This window comes from Ambystoma mexicanum, chromosome 7q (assembly GCF_040938575.1).
Source record: "Ambystoma mexicanum isolate Mex_15411 chromosome 7q, UKY_AmexF1_1, whole genome shotgun sequence".
NCBI lineage: Eukaryota > Metazoa > Chordata > Amphibia > Caudata > Ambystomatidae > Ambystoma > Ambystoma mexicanum.
Genome location: NC_090941.1, coordinates 470,484,546 through 470,497,741, shown reverse-complemented (window position 1 = coordinate 470,497,741; position 13,196 = coordinate 470,484,546). Strand labels below are relative to the sequence as shown.

The window sequence follows — 13,196 nt, the reverse complement described above, 5'->3', positions numbered from 1 at the left end:
CTTACCTAGACGACTGGCTCATCACGGGGGAAACCCCAGCGATTTGCAGAACAAACATTCAAAGAACAATCGACCTCCTCTTCGAATTGGGTTTCTCAATAAACGAGAAAAAGTCAAGTCTGGTGCCAAGCACCTCCAAACAGTTCCTAGGAGCTATCCTAGACACACAAGAGGGGTTGACCTTTCCATCAGAGGAGAGAATTCGGAATATACTACTGCAAATTCCTCAATATCAAACTTATCGTCGGATAACGGTACGCATAGCAATGTGTTTGCTAGGCATGATGGCGTCATGTATTTACCTGGTCCCCCACGCGCGCCTGCGCATGCGTCCCATGCAGGAATGGTTGGCGAAACAGTGGTCTCAGGCAAGTGGTCAGTGGGACGATCTAGTGGTAGTTTCGCCAACACTGATACAAAGCCTTCACTGGTGGACAAGAGAAAATCTGTCCAAGGGGAAACCCTTTTACGATCCCGAGATACAGGCGGTAGTCGCAACCGATGCATGCCTGACAGGGTGGGGAGCTCACCTCCTCCACCACACAGCTCAGGGTCTCTGGTCTCACTCAGTGGCCAAGAATCACATCAACCTGCTCCTGACAGTATTCAGAGCGCTTCAAGCGTTCGTGCCCTACCTGCTGAATCTGTCACTGCAGATCCGGACGGACAGCACTACAGCCATGTTTTACATAAACAAGCAGGGAGGGACTCGTTCGCCAAATCTGTCCAAACTTGCCCAGAGAATTTGGATATGGGCACTCAAACGGAACATCTTCCTGTCATCGCAGCATGTTCCAGGGGATCTCAATTCTCTAGCAGATGCAATAAGCAGAGATCCCCTCCCAGAGGAGCACGAATGGTGTCTACACAGAGAAATCGTAGAAGATCTATTCTCTCAGTGGGGTTCCCCCACCATAGACCTATTCGCCACAGGCGAAAACAGACAATGCACAAGATTCGCATCCAGATTCCCACAACCAGGCTCCCAGGGGAATGCCCTGTGGATGAAATGGTCAGGAATGTTTGCATATGCTTTTCCACCAACTCCTCATCAGGAAGGTGGTCAACAAGATGAAAAGAGAGTTGATGACGCTCGTCCTAGTTGCTCCCATGTGGGCAAGACAACCGTGGTTCCCACACCTACGCAGGATGGTGGTGTGCGAGCCCATCAAACTTCCAGCCTGGTACAACCTACTGTCCCAGCACCAACGTCAAACAGTGCATCAGCAACCCAACTCAATGAACCTGGCAGCATGGCTCCTGAGGTCATAGAGTTTGGACATCTCAATTTAACTCAAAGATGTATGGACATCCTAAAAGAATCTAGGAAGCCTAACACGAAGCACTGCTACTTTGACAAGTGGAAGAGATTCGTTATCTGGTGCCAGAATAGACCAATCAACCCAGTTGATTGCACTCCTTCAACTATTGTTACATACATGCTCCACCTGCTGGATGCAGGACTGGTTTTTAACTCACTGAAGGTGCATCTGGCAGCTCTGTCGACAAACACCACCTCCCATAACAAGGTCTTGTGGTGGAAAGTTCCAGTGGTTAAAGCCTTCATCGAAGGATTAAAGAGACTTCACCCTCCTATTTCAAACCCACCACCAGGGTGGGACCTTAATGTGGTGCTAGCTAAACTCATGGGCCCCCCATTCGAACCCATGCATAAAAGCAGTCTCAAACACCTGACTTATAAGACAGCCTTCTTAGTAGCTATTACATCCATAAGAAGGGTTAGTGAAATTCAGGCTCTGTCAGTGCAGGATCCTTTCTTTACAGTCCACAAGGATAAACTGGTTTTGCGTACACACCCTAGGTTCTCACCCAAGTTTATTTCCAAATTCCACGTGAACCAGTCCATCGAGCTTCCGGCTTTCTTCCAAAACCCATAAAGCTCGGCTGAGGTGAAACTACACACCCTACATGTGCGTAGGGTGGTCCTCTACTATGTAAACAAGACCAGACCGCAAAGGAAAACAGACCAGCTGTTTGTCTCCGTAGCTACAGGCAGAGAGGGTGATCGCGTGTCTAAAGGTGCCATCTCTAAGTGGATTAACTTTATCCAGCTGTGTTACTCCCTTTCTGAGAAAACTCTGCCTTTCACGCCAAGAGCCCACTCTACAAGAGGCATCGGGGCCTCTCTGGTTTTCATTGCAAATGTACCCCTAGACACCATTTGCAAAGTAGCTACTTGGAGCTCTATTCACACTTTTACTCGGCACTACTGCATTGACACCCATTCAAAGACAGATACTCAAGTGGGACAAGCGGTTCTAAGACATTTATTTGCTCATGAGCCTCCTCATATCCCACCTCCTTATTCTAACACTGCTCGCTAATCTATGCACAGCATGTGATCTAAGCAGATTCCACAAGCCTCAGAAGAGATACATTACTCATTGTAATCGTAGTTCTGATGCTTGTATCTGCTTAAATTCACATGCGACCCACCCTTCCTCCCCTCTGAGAGAAGGCGCATGGATGCTTGTAGTCTTATCTTCTATCTATCTGCTTGGATTATCTGTACTTGCGCTACTCCTCATGCTACCTCATGTCACAAAGAAAAAACACAATCTGAGGGTCCTAGACGCGTGAGGGATCATGGGTACAGTGGACGTCACACTAGGGATAGTATTACTGGCACACCCTGTGTCGACGACCATTTTCGAGTTTCGAAAAACAAACTGTAATACTCCGCAACTTCCACTAGATGTCGGCCTATGCACAGCATGTGAATCTAAGCAGATGCAAGCATCAGAAATACGATTTCGGTGAGTAATATATCTCATATGGCAGGGAAAGAAAACAAAGGGACTAAACATGTGATGTCGTCAGTGATGTCATCAGTGACATTTGAGATGACATCTTTCATGGTCTGGGTGTTAGTGGTAGCAGTGCATAGGGGCGGTGGCAGGCTTGGGGGCTTAGGTTACCATAACTGTCGAATTTCAGGGGTTTTTCGGTTTTAATTTGAACCAGAAAGGGGAGGTTGAAATTATTTTTTAGTGACCTGCACAGTTTTTTGGTAGGGCAACTTTACCATAATGTCCCCTCAACAATTTTTTTTTGTAGTGAATATATATATTATTTTAGGTCCTTTTGAGTCTTGCAAGGAGACGTTTGGTTTAAATGAAGGGGAGTGGTACCACTATTGGCAGCTTCGACATTGGGCCCAAAGACCACACAAGAAAGTAGTAACTATACTCGTGTGACAGTTTGAGAGAATAATATTCTACCCTGATTATAGGGATATTATCCCGATTGTATATCTGCCTGAACTCTGACCTTAGTGAGGGCTTGCCCTCTTACACCCAAGCTTGGAACAAAGATTTAGGGATGAAGTTACCAGCCAAGAAATTGATTAATCTGTATCGAGGGTTACACATAACAACCCCTAGTGTACAATACTCAGAGAAATGGTACAAGCTCCTAGCCAGAGCCCATTTCACCCCAGAACGAGCGAAGCACATGGGATTGGGAGACAGTGGGTTTATGTTGACGGAGATGTGGAGGTGCAGGCACGTACATATGGTGGCACTGCCATACATGGACCCGCTATTTGTTAGAGCTCTTGGGCTTATTTAACAAGATTACCAACTCCTCACTGCCCATGGAACCCTCCCTCTCCTGGACCTGATTGATAACTCTCAAATTAGGGGCCACCGCTCGGTGAGGCGCATGCGGGCAGCAACGTTATTGATTGCTAGATTTGCTTTTGCTGTGCTCTAGAAATCTGAAAGAACACCCGTGATAGATGAGTGGTGGATGCATATGTGGTCCCTGTTGCTACATGAGAATGTTAAATACACTGTACAAGATAAACTGGTGTCCTTCATGAAATGGGACATCTTTCTTGAATATATTAGTGTTAACAATAAGGATTATATACCTGTCCGACGTGAGCCTGTCTGAAACCCCTAGGCTTATCAGAATGCACATAATGCTTATGTGGGCAAGGAGATCCAGGGGGCTAAACGGATGGTAGAATCTACTGCTGGTAAGGGGTCACATAGGGCCAAGCAGTTATTGGTGGTTCAACACCCCCACAGGGACTCCTGGACATGGGAAACTGGTGGATTGATGCTCTGCCGAGTGGAGTGAGAGTGTGTGGGCTTCACTGCGCCCCCCACCCCTCTTTATTGAAAGTGGTTAATTTGTGCATCAATTCTTTAGTTATTTTTAGTTATTTTTTGCTTCTGTTGCTTTTCTAAAGTAACTGTTCTCCTTACCACCTATATGCTGAGAACTAAGATGTATGTGACAGTTTTGTATGCATAAAACAATAATTTACTGCGTTTGAATGTCTGGGTCCGTTTTCTTGCCAACCCTTGTTTGTATGTGCCCTGCACCTATTATCATGGAGAGGAACTACAAAATAGTACAAAAGCGGTTTAGGTCATTGTACTGTATGTTGTGTAGGGATTTACAACTGTTTGTCTGAAAGTCTGGTTCCCTCCCCTCAACCTTCCTGATACATTGTTTGTGTGCCTATCCTTATACAGTGAACCCACATGTAAGTATACGGGTTAAGAGAGTCCTCAGGCTTTTACTGTTATTATAATATACTGCATATTTTTATACTGTGCATTATGTGTAAGTACTTATTTGACATTTGACCTGATAGTTTTATATGTGTAACATGATTTGTATATTTTTCTGAATATCAGTATAAAATATTTTCTATGACTTAAGTGTGTGGTCTAGTACCTTTGTGTCAACCTGCTAGCCCTTTCTGAGAGTTGAGGCTGGTCCCTCTGCCCCACTACCTATCTTTAAGAGGTTTAGCATTCTATTTGTATGGCTGTTTCTTCCCCACCACAGGGGTTGGTGGTCGTCCACCCTCCATAGTTGGTTGCACAAACACTGCCTTAAAGCCATGCTTGTATAATTCCCCTTCTTAACTTTTTCAACTGCCGTTAAGCTGTTGGTTTACAATGTTTGAAAAAAGGGTTCTGTTTTGCCTATTGACCTTTTGTATGTATTCTATCTTAATTGCCATTGTGAGTCGGGATATTCACAGCAGCCTGGAATCCTGGGCGAAGTGGCATCAGTCAATGGCTAAATTAAGTGTTAAATTGGCCTCATCTAAAAGGCCAGTGATACTGCATTGGCTAAATCTTGTAGCAAAAAATGTATCCGTAATATCACTCACGTTAATTGCAACATCAAACTCTAGAAGGAAATAAAAGGCAAGAAAATAAACGCTGGGGTAAAAAAGATTGAACATTCACAGCTGTTTTGCCTTTTTTTCCCCCACACAGCTGAGCGCATTGGTGAGACTTCCAACAGGGGAGGACTATAGTTTAAAGCGTGTTCTTCTACATCTGATCGTACCTGAGCAAAGTACTTTTAAAGTTCTATCAACAAAGGTAAGCCGCTGGCTTTGAGAATTTAAGAGATTGCTATGCTATTGTTGGGTCACGTGGTTAGTCTAGGCATTAGTATTTTAGTCCTAAGTAATGATTAGGCCTTATTAGAACCCTACTTCTGAGCCAACATTTAACCTGATGGTGGCACGTGCAAATGTTTCTCCCTTTCTCTGGCTTAATCAAGGCATTTACACATTCGAGAAGTTATGAACACGAAAATCTGTTGTATCCATCATTTACGTTGACATCAATGTGTATGGTGATAATTTGTAACCATTTTCCAAAATATTTTCATGTTTTTTAACAGATTGCTATTTTTGTACATATTTACACATTTGGTGCTGTTATAACGCCACTTTGCATTATTGGCAGGTGCCTAAAGTATAGTTGCATCTGTAAATATAAGGAAGAGCACAGGAGGAAGGAGGAAGAGGAGAGAAGGTGAGAGAAGTTAGTGAGGGTAACCATATTTAATAATGGGGTTTGGTTAAAAGAAACGAGTTTAGCTGGGTGTTAGTGATCATGCAAAATCTTCAAATTGATTATGGAGGCATGTTTTAGAGACCTTCCTGCAATGACGCTAATTGGCAATTGAGAGGGCTGAGGAAAATACATTTTTCCTGGTTTCTGTTAATAAACCATACTGGTGTAGTGTCACTCTAGATTGGTAACATCAGATCTATGTGCCTATGTGCAACGTGGGACAGTGAGTTGTCGTGAACAGGCTGTTTAAGAATGCAAGTGACAGTTTACTGCGTTGTAGTGCAAAAGAAACTAAGGGAGAAGTCAGTGATACTGATATTAACTTGTGTAATTCATTACGTTGTCCCATTTACCTGGAAAATAAACCAATTTGTTTCTTAGCGATGTTCTTGGAGCACCACCATCTTGTAAGTCATGGAACAATGTGTTCCATTTAGACTTTGTCGATGAAAAAACACTTCCGGCAAAACAACGCAATACCTTTTTGAAGTGTACTTGTGTGTATTTCTATATCCGATGTCCCTTGAGACCCCAGAAAACTGCATATTCCCCCCACCAAACAGCATGGCCCTGATCCACCTCGATTTCCCCCACCAATGGCATGGTCCAACTCCCCCATCTACTCCACCAAACAGCATAGCACTGGTACTCCCCTACCCCTATCAAACAGCATAGCCCTGGTCCCCCTACTCCCCCCATCGAACAGTATAGCCCTGATCTCGCCCTGCTCCCCCCATCAACAACATGGCCCTGGTCCCCCCACTCTCAACAAATGGAATATCCCATGCCCCTTACCCCCACCAAACAGCACTTCCCTGGTCTCCCCTCAATGCCCTCCAACAATATAGCCCTGGTCCCTCCCTATCCCCCCACCAATGACCTGGTCCATCCTATTCCCCTCCAGCCTCCAAGCATATGCTACGCACCATGACCCTCAACCAAACACCATGCCCCATGACCTCCACCTCCCAACCAAACACTCATGACCCCCACCCCCAAGTAAATACCAACCCCATTGCCCCCACCTCCCAACCAAATGCCATCCCCATGACCCCCACCCCCAAGCAAAAGCCATCCCCTGAGCCCCAAATGCCATCTCCATGACCCGCTACCCCACAAGCAAAGGCCATCCTCATGAGCCCCCAACCAACGCTAGCTCCGTGACCCCTTACACCAAGCAGATTACATCTCCCATGACCCCCACCCCAACAAAATGCCATCCCGACTCCCCCTCCCCAAACCTCCCAAAAAATGTTCTCAACTGGGTGAGCAGAAAGGCAGGCGGGTGGAAGGAAGAGCTTGCAGACAGGCTGGCATACTGGCTGGCTGGTGAGCGAGTAGGCAGACCTCATCCCAACTTGTACTGCGACTGGTGTGGCAAGGCTGAAATGCCTTCCAACAACAAGCCTGATTAGCCACACCAGCTGCAGTACTGGCCCTCTATTGGTCCAGCACACACTCTACATGGCTTGTAAGAGCTGTGTAGTGAATGAACCAATAAATCCCAGCCCGGATTTGTTGCTAGCGGAACGCCCTCCATTAGGAAAGTCTTTAACCTTGGTGGGCCGGAGAAAGAGCATGCCGGGCTGCACTTGACCCGAGGGCTGTATGTTGTGCACCCGTAGTTTAGTGTTTGAAAAAGTGGGTCTGTTCAAGTTTTTAGGACCTAATTTCAGTTGCTTTCGCCTGCTCTTGTCTTTTAGACACTGAAAGAATAATTCTTTGTCGATGGTTGACTTTTGATAATTGTACATTTTTATGGATCACGCACCGCCACAACATTTTCGCCCCTTTTTTAAATAGTTATGTGAAGACTTGATAGATAAATCTTAAGATACTTTCTCTTGTCTGATACTGCACTCATTAATAGCCTGGAGACTGCTTCAATAAAAAACTGGCCCAGGATGGCCATGCTGGCGAGGCATTTTCTTTCCTACCCACAGATAGATCTAACACAAACCCCTGCTGACAACAAGCTGAGTGAGAAAAAAAAGCGACCTCTGTCAAGAAGCAAGTCAAACTCTGAGCGACTAATATTCTTTTTTAGCCTAGTCAGAATGGCAACCAATGAAGGTCTTACTGAACACGAGCAAGGACATGATCCTCGAGAGCTTTGAAAAAACAGTACAGCTGAGTCTTCAGCACCAAACAGAGGGTTTGATTCCATCCTGAAATAGTGCTTCATTCATCAGAAAGGTGAACCTGGTCATAAGAACTAGCTGATGCAGGAAGCTTGAAGACTCCCAAAGAGTTTGGATGAGAAAGATATGCTGCATGAAAACATTTGCCACACATTTATTATGTTGCACATCATTGAACTCTTGGTTGGTTGTACAAGACAGGACTTTCTGAAGTTTGGTCTCGTGTGGGTGATGGCACGTGAGATCAGACAACTTAAATGAACACTTTCCCACCTGTGGTGAGTTGGCATTGCTTCGAGGACTTCTGTGTCCTTTCCTGTTTGGAGGTTAGCTGAAAGGCAGTGAAGTCAGGTGGAAGTGTCTTGACTCTCCCCCACCCCAGGACAAATCAGAAGTACCTACTGTGGTGAACGTGTATGTGTGCATGGAAATACTCTTCCTGGAGGTTGTGAGACACCCGCGAGTACTCCTTCATAAGGCCCAGAAGGATGTAGCGTAAGGTCCGAATTTTGAATATTTCTTTCTGTAGAAGCTTGTTCAAAAGATAATGTTCCATAACTGAACATCGAAAAGCACATTGAACACCAGCCTTTTCCCCCTGAACTGGAACTGCTGCTCTGCTACGTTTGCACACAATCTCTCAAACCTTCAGAGCCAGCATGTTGTCTTGAGATGATGATGGGGCTGGTCCAGAAATGGGGCACAGTACTCGGTCAACTATGTGCAGGGCCATACATTGGAGCTATACTACTCGCAGGAAAGAACATAATGTCCCCTCAGATTGGGTGAAAAAAGTAATTTTCATTAAAGGAGAGTGGTATGGCTGGGAGAGAGGGCATGGCAGCAGGATTTGCCATACTGGCAGCACTTCTGCCTCTTGCTTCTGGGCCTGCTGTCAGATCCATCTCTGGTGAAAGGACTGAGCAGAGTGTAAAGACCTGCTAAAAGGTCTGAGGCATTGCTTGGCTGATATACAAAGTACAAGGGTTTGACAGTTATACCATCTAACCATATGTCAAGCTGATGTACCTGAACATCTCCAGAGAACCCAAAGGTTCTTCTCTAGGAGTAAGTTCCACCATGAGTGGGTTCTTTCATTTAACAGCCATGCTGCTACACATAGACCTTTGGCACTTCTCAGTGTCCTCTGTCCAGTCTTCAGCTTTTTCTCCAGAACCTTTTGCCATTTTGTATCTCCAACCTGGAGGTTCACTTTGAGTGATAATCTGTTGCAGAACAGGATCGTCTGTCCAAATCTGGCCAGCCTGAACTTATATGCTTGACTTTTTACAGTTTGGGCAACCAGGGGGGTTCAGGGAAGAATGCTGCCCTTCTTTAGCCATCTCCCTCACCTGCCTTCGGCCCCAGATTCACAAAACGAATACTGGTTCAGCCCTCTGAATTTTGGGATGGCATTCAGAGAGATCCCTAATCCCAGTCACATGGCCCGCAGGAACTCCTCCATAATTGCAGGCTGTGTGGAAAGGATTACCTAGAGGCCTTGGGGTGATTGAGCCGTGCAGTTGGGGAGGAGTTCTGCGTTGATACGAGTGGTGCACCTCGAACCAGAGGCCCCCATGACAGCAGTAGTATGCTGGATGCTAGAGCTGTAAATGAGGTCCCCTCTGCAGGCCCTGTGATGACCCTACATCATTCTGAATGGCGGGCATGTGGGGACAAGTACTGAGAGGCCATGGGAATGGTGGCTCCATGTTTGGAGGGAAAGCACTGAACCTCAACTGAGAAGTGCTGCTAGAGTACTGAGGCAGTGAGGGGAACACCTGAGCACAGTGAAGCTCCAGCGCAAAGCGTGAAAGTTGCTGCCATGTACCACCTTGGCATTCGGGCAGAGTAATTGATGCAAGGTAGTGGGTGGGCAGTCGGAACAGCTGGCACAGAGTAGCCATGTATTTCGTCATGTGCAGAGACGGCTGGATCAATCCTGGGAACTCTACTGCAGCGTCCAGACTGGGACGGGACCCAATGCATGTGAGAGCCTGAGAGGTGTAAGGACGAGAAGGACTGGAGTGATTGTTTAACACTGGAGAGCTCATTGGTGTTGTATGTTTCACAAAGTGATGTGCTCCAACCCAAAGGAGAATGTTTGGAACAAGGTGTAAGAGTGTGGGCCTTACATGGAGGAGTTGTGTGGGCCCCTTTGCTGGTTGATGCCTGTTGTCTGTGCTTGAACCTTCACTCTTGTCATATCAGTGGCTCAAGACACTCCAACTAATTGTTGTAAATGGGCTGGAAATGCAATCTACTGAGATTCCGTGTTGCAGACTAAGAACGATCCAGCTTGTGTGATGAGTCCTGCAGAGTCATCACTGATCCCCAGCCTAAAGTCTCCTCCCATGTGGCCAGGGGAAGGCAGCCGCTACCTGATCCAGACCCTCAGAGGGGGTTTAAGGGGGGGTTGTTATGAGGGAGGATCACATGGTGCAAGTGGTGACTCCAGTAGGAGTCACGGTATTCATCCTTTTGTGTGGATGAAGAGCCTATAATCCAGATACCTGATGGGATGTTGCCACTACGTAAAACCCACCCCTGTGAAGGCCCCAAAGATAATATATGAAAGACCACCTAAACAGAATAGGTTTTCCACTTTGGGAATATATGGATCACCTGTGGTACCCCCAAAATACAATGTCTGCCGTGTGTAAAACGCCCAAACTTAGTGTTGTGGCACATAATGTCCATATGACATCTGTTTCCTATAACCATCAGTTGAAACAGTGGATTTAAGAAACCTAGGAACATTATGAACTTCGATGCCCATAATGCCTATAGTACTGAGACGAGGAAGAAGAGGGAAGAGTTCATGAGGATCATTAGTGATGTCAAGCAGACCATGTGGTCTAGTTGTTCCAATTCAAAACAGCGGAGTGGGACATTTAAATGGAAAGTCCAGCTGCAGCAGAGGAAGGAGAAGGAGAGCGGCACGTGCCGCAGAAGCCAAAGCCGAGGCCACGGCAGAGGTTGCAGATGGAGAAAGTTGTGGGATTCTGCAGAGTGTGCGCAGTGGGAAACCAAAGTGAAGAAGTACGCCGAGGTGCAAGAAGCCCAGCAGAGGGGTGAAGCGTTCGTTCCAGAAGATCGGCTTGCCTGAAGTGCTGGTGTAGCCTGGCCAGATCACAGGAAGTGCTGCATAAGCACCTGCAGCTTCCGTAGAGCTGTCAGCAAGTGATACGAAGGCCTGCTTGTATTGAAGTCGCACTGCAGTATCGTGAAAACACCTGGAGATGTTGAAGGAAGCCGATGAGTTTACCTAGAGTGAGAGGTAACCCTGGGTCACTCCATAAGGGACAATTTCAATTTAAAGACTATTGTGAAGCCCGAATAAGTAGAAAAGGAGGCCAAACTGGGTACAATTCTCCTTGTCTGGGACATCAGTTTGGAGAAACCTGGAACCTGCATCGCCACCAACCAAAAGACTGTAAAGAAGAGCAAGAAGGGCAACAAGGATGCAATTCCCCTCACAGGGGACATCAGTTTGGGGAAACCTGGAACACACATTGCCATTGCTACAACCAGAGAAACCATTGAGAATGATGTGAAATTAAAACCATTCCTGGCAGGCGAGTAAACCAGGAAAGGAAATGTTGTCATGTTCTCTTCAAAGAGAACACTTTGTTGCTATAAAGAGTACTAATGAAAATACTTGCTTTATCTATTTTTTTTTAATTGTGTAACAGCAGACATTTGATGTGCTACACCAACGAAGACCTCTTATGGAAAGCAAGGTTGTGACCTTTTTTAGAAGTATCTATTTTGCTATTTGGAAAGGATACTTTGTGGAAGAAGCAGGTGCTTTGGCTTTGAACAAGTACTTTGTTGAAGTGACATTTGCTTAACTCATGTGAAAGAAGTATTGGATATGAGAGACCTTTTTCTTTTCTTCATTGAACTGAACAGAACATAGTTGAAACAGAACTCTTGTAAAAGCCTTCTTGAGTTGATTCAGAGAAAAGGAATCAAACCCGGATCACAAAGATTGCTTTATGGAAAAACTGAGTTTGTGCATTTTTATGTGTTAAACTAAAAGCAAACATATGTATTTACCTTATGTTTTTTGGTTTAAATATGTTAGTGTGAGGGTCGGATTCATTTGGACACAAGGTCATTATGTTCTTTAGTTTGCTAGGTAAGAATATTCTCGTTAGGATAGGGACAGATGGGCTTTTATCTCCCGCCTATTTAATTTCAATAAATATGGCAACCCTTGAGAAAACTTCCACTTTGTGTCCGTCTCTCATTTATGACCGTCACACTTGGCAATGGCTGGATCTCGCCCTACTCAGTCAAGTCGTGATCCGGTTCCTACTAATAGAGACATAAAGGACATCCATGAGGAGGTAAGAGCTATGCATTAGAAAATTATGTCTAATATGAACATCTTTAAATGTGCTTTGTTGGGGCTGGGTAAAGTTTACCGACTGAAAGTCCATTTGACGCTGACTAATTGGATACACGGGTGGATATCTGTGTGTTTGGAATTCGAAAGAAGATGGGGGTAGAATTAAAGGAGAATTATCTTGAGAACCTTGAACGTAGGTATACCTGAGAAAAGGCTTGAAACCCCCCATGATATAAAGCAGAAGAGCCAAGAAAGCGTGAATCATGTCTTCAAAGTGGAGGAGGCGCAAAGGCACCACTATTGAATGCCGTGGGATCCTAAGTGTGAGCATTCCTAGTATTAGCCTTGCTCCTGCTGATTAGGCGAAAACAATGCCATGATCTCACTAGTCGATGTAACATACAGTACTATACTATAGTTTGGCATACTCTCTCTCTGGATGGAGTTGAATAACTTTTTCACCCCAGATGATATACACAGGGTCAAGAAAGAACTGGTGGGCATCCCAACCAAAAAGGACGAGGAGGATCGGGCGGTGGATGGCATATGGGAGAGCATCAATAGGAGAAAAGTGCAGGGGCCTCGCAGATGGAAGAAATTGAATACTTCCGCACGGTTACATGTGATTATTTTGAATGAAAAAATGAAGCATGAAATAACGAAAAAATAGATTTATTTTCTTAATTGGGGGTGTCTGCCCCCAAACATCCTGTTTCTTTTTGTTTTAAATCATACCCCGAGCCCCTCCCCAACCCTTATCCCCTTCCGATCCCCGCCCATATATTTTTAATTCTTTCGGAATTTTTGCGTTAAAATGTTATTAATTGTAATTTCATTCCT

The 13,196-nt window shown here is 45.3% G+C and overlaps 1 protein-coding gene across 1 annotated transcript in view; it reads left to right on the top strand.

The window, feature by feature from the left end:
- Positions 1-13,196, top strand: part of SUGT1 (SGT1 homolog, MIS12 kinetochore complex assembly cochaperone) — a 672,275-nt gene that overhangs the window by 561,144 nt on the left and 97,935 nt on the right. Inside the window, exon 5 of the mRNA XM_069639709.1 lies at positions 5,268-5,375. Within this exon, the coding sequence (XP_069495810.1) occupies positions 5,268-5,375 (108 nt within the window). The remainder of the gene's footprint in view (positions 1-5,267; positions 5,376-13,196) is intronic.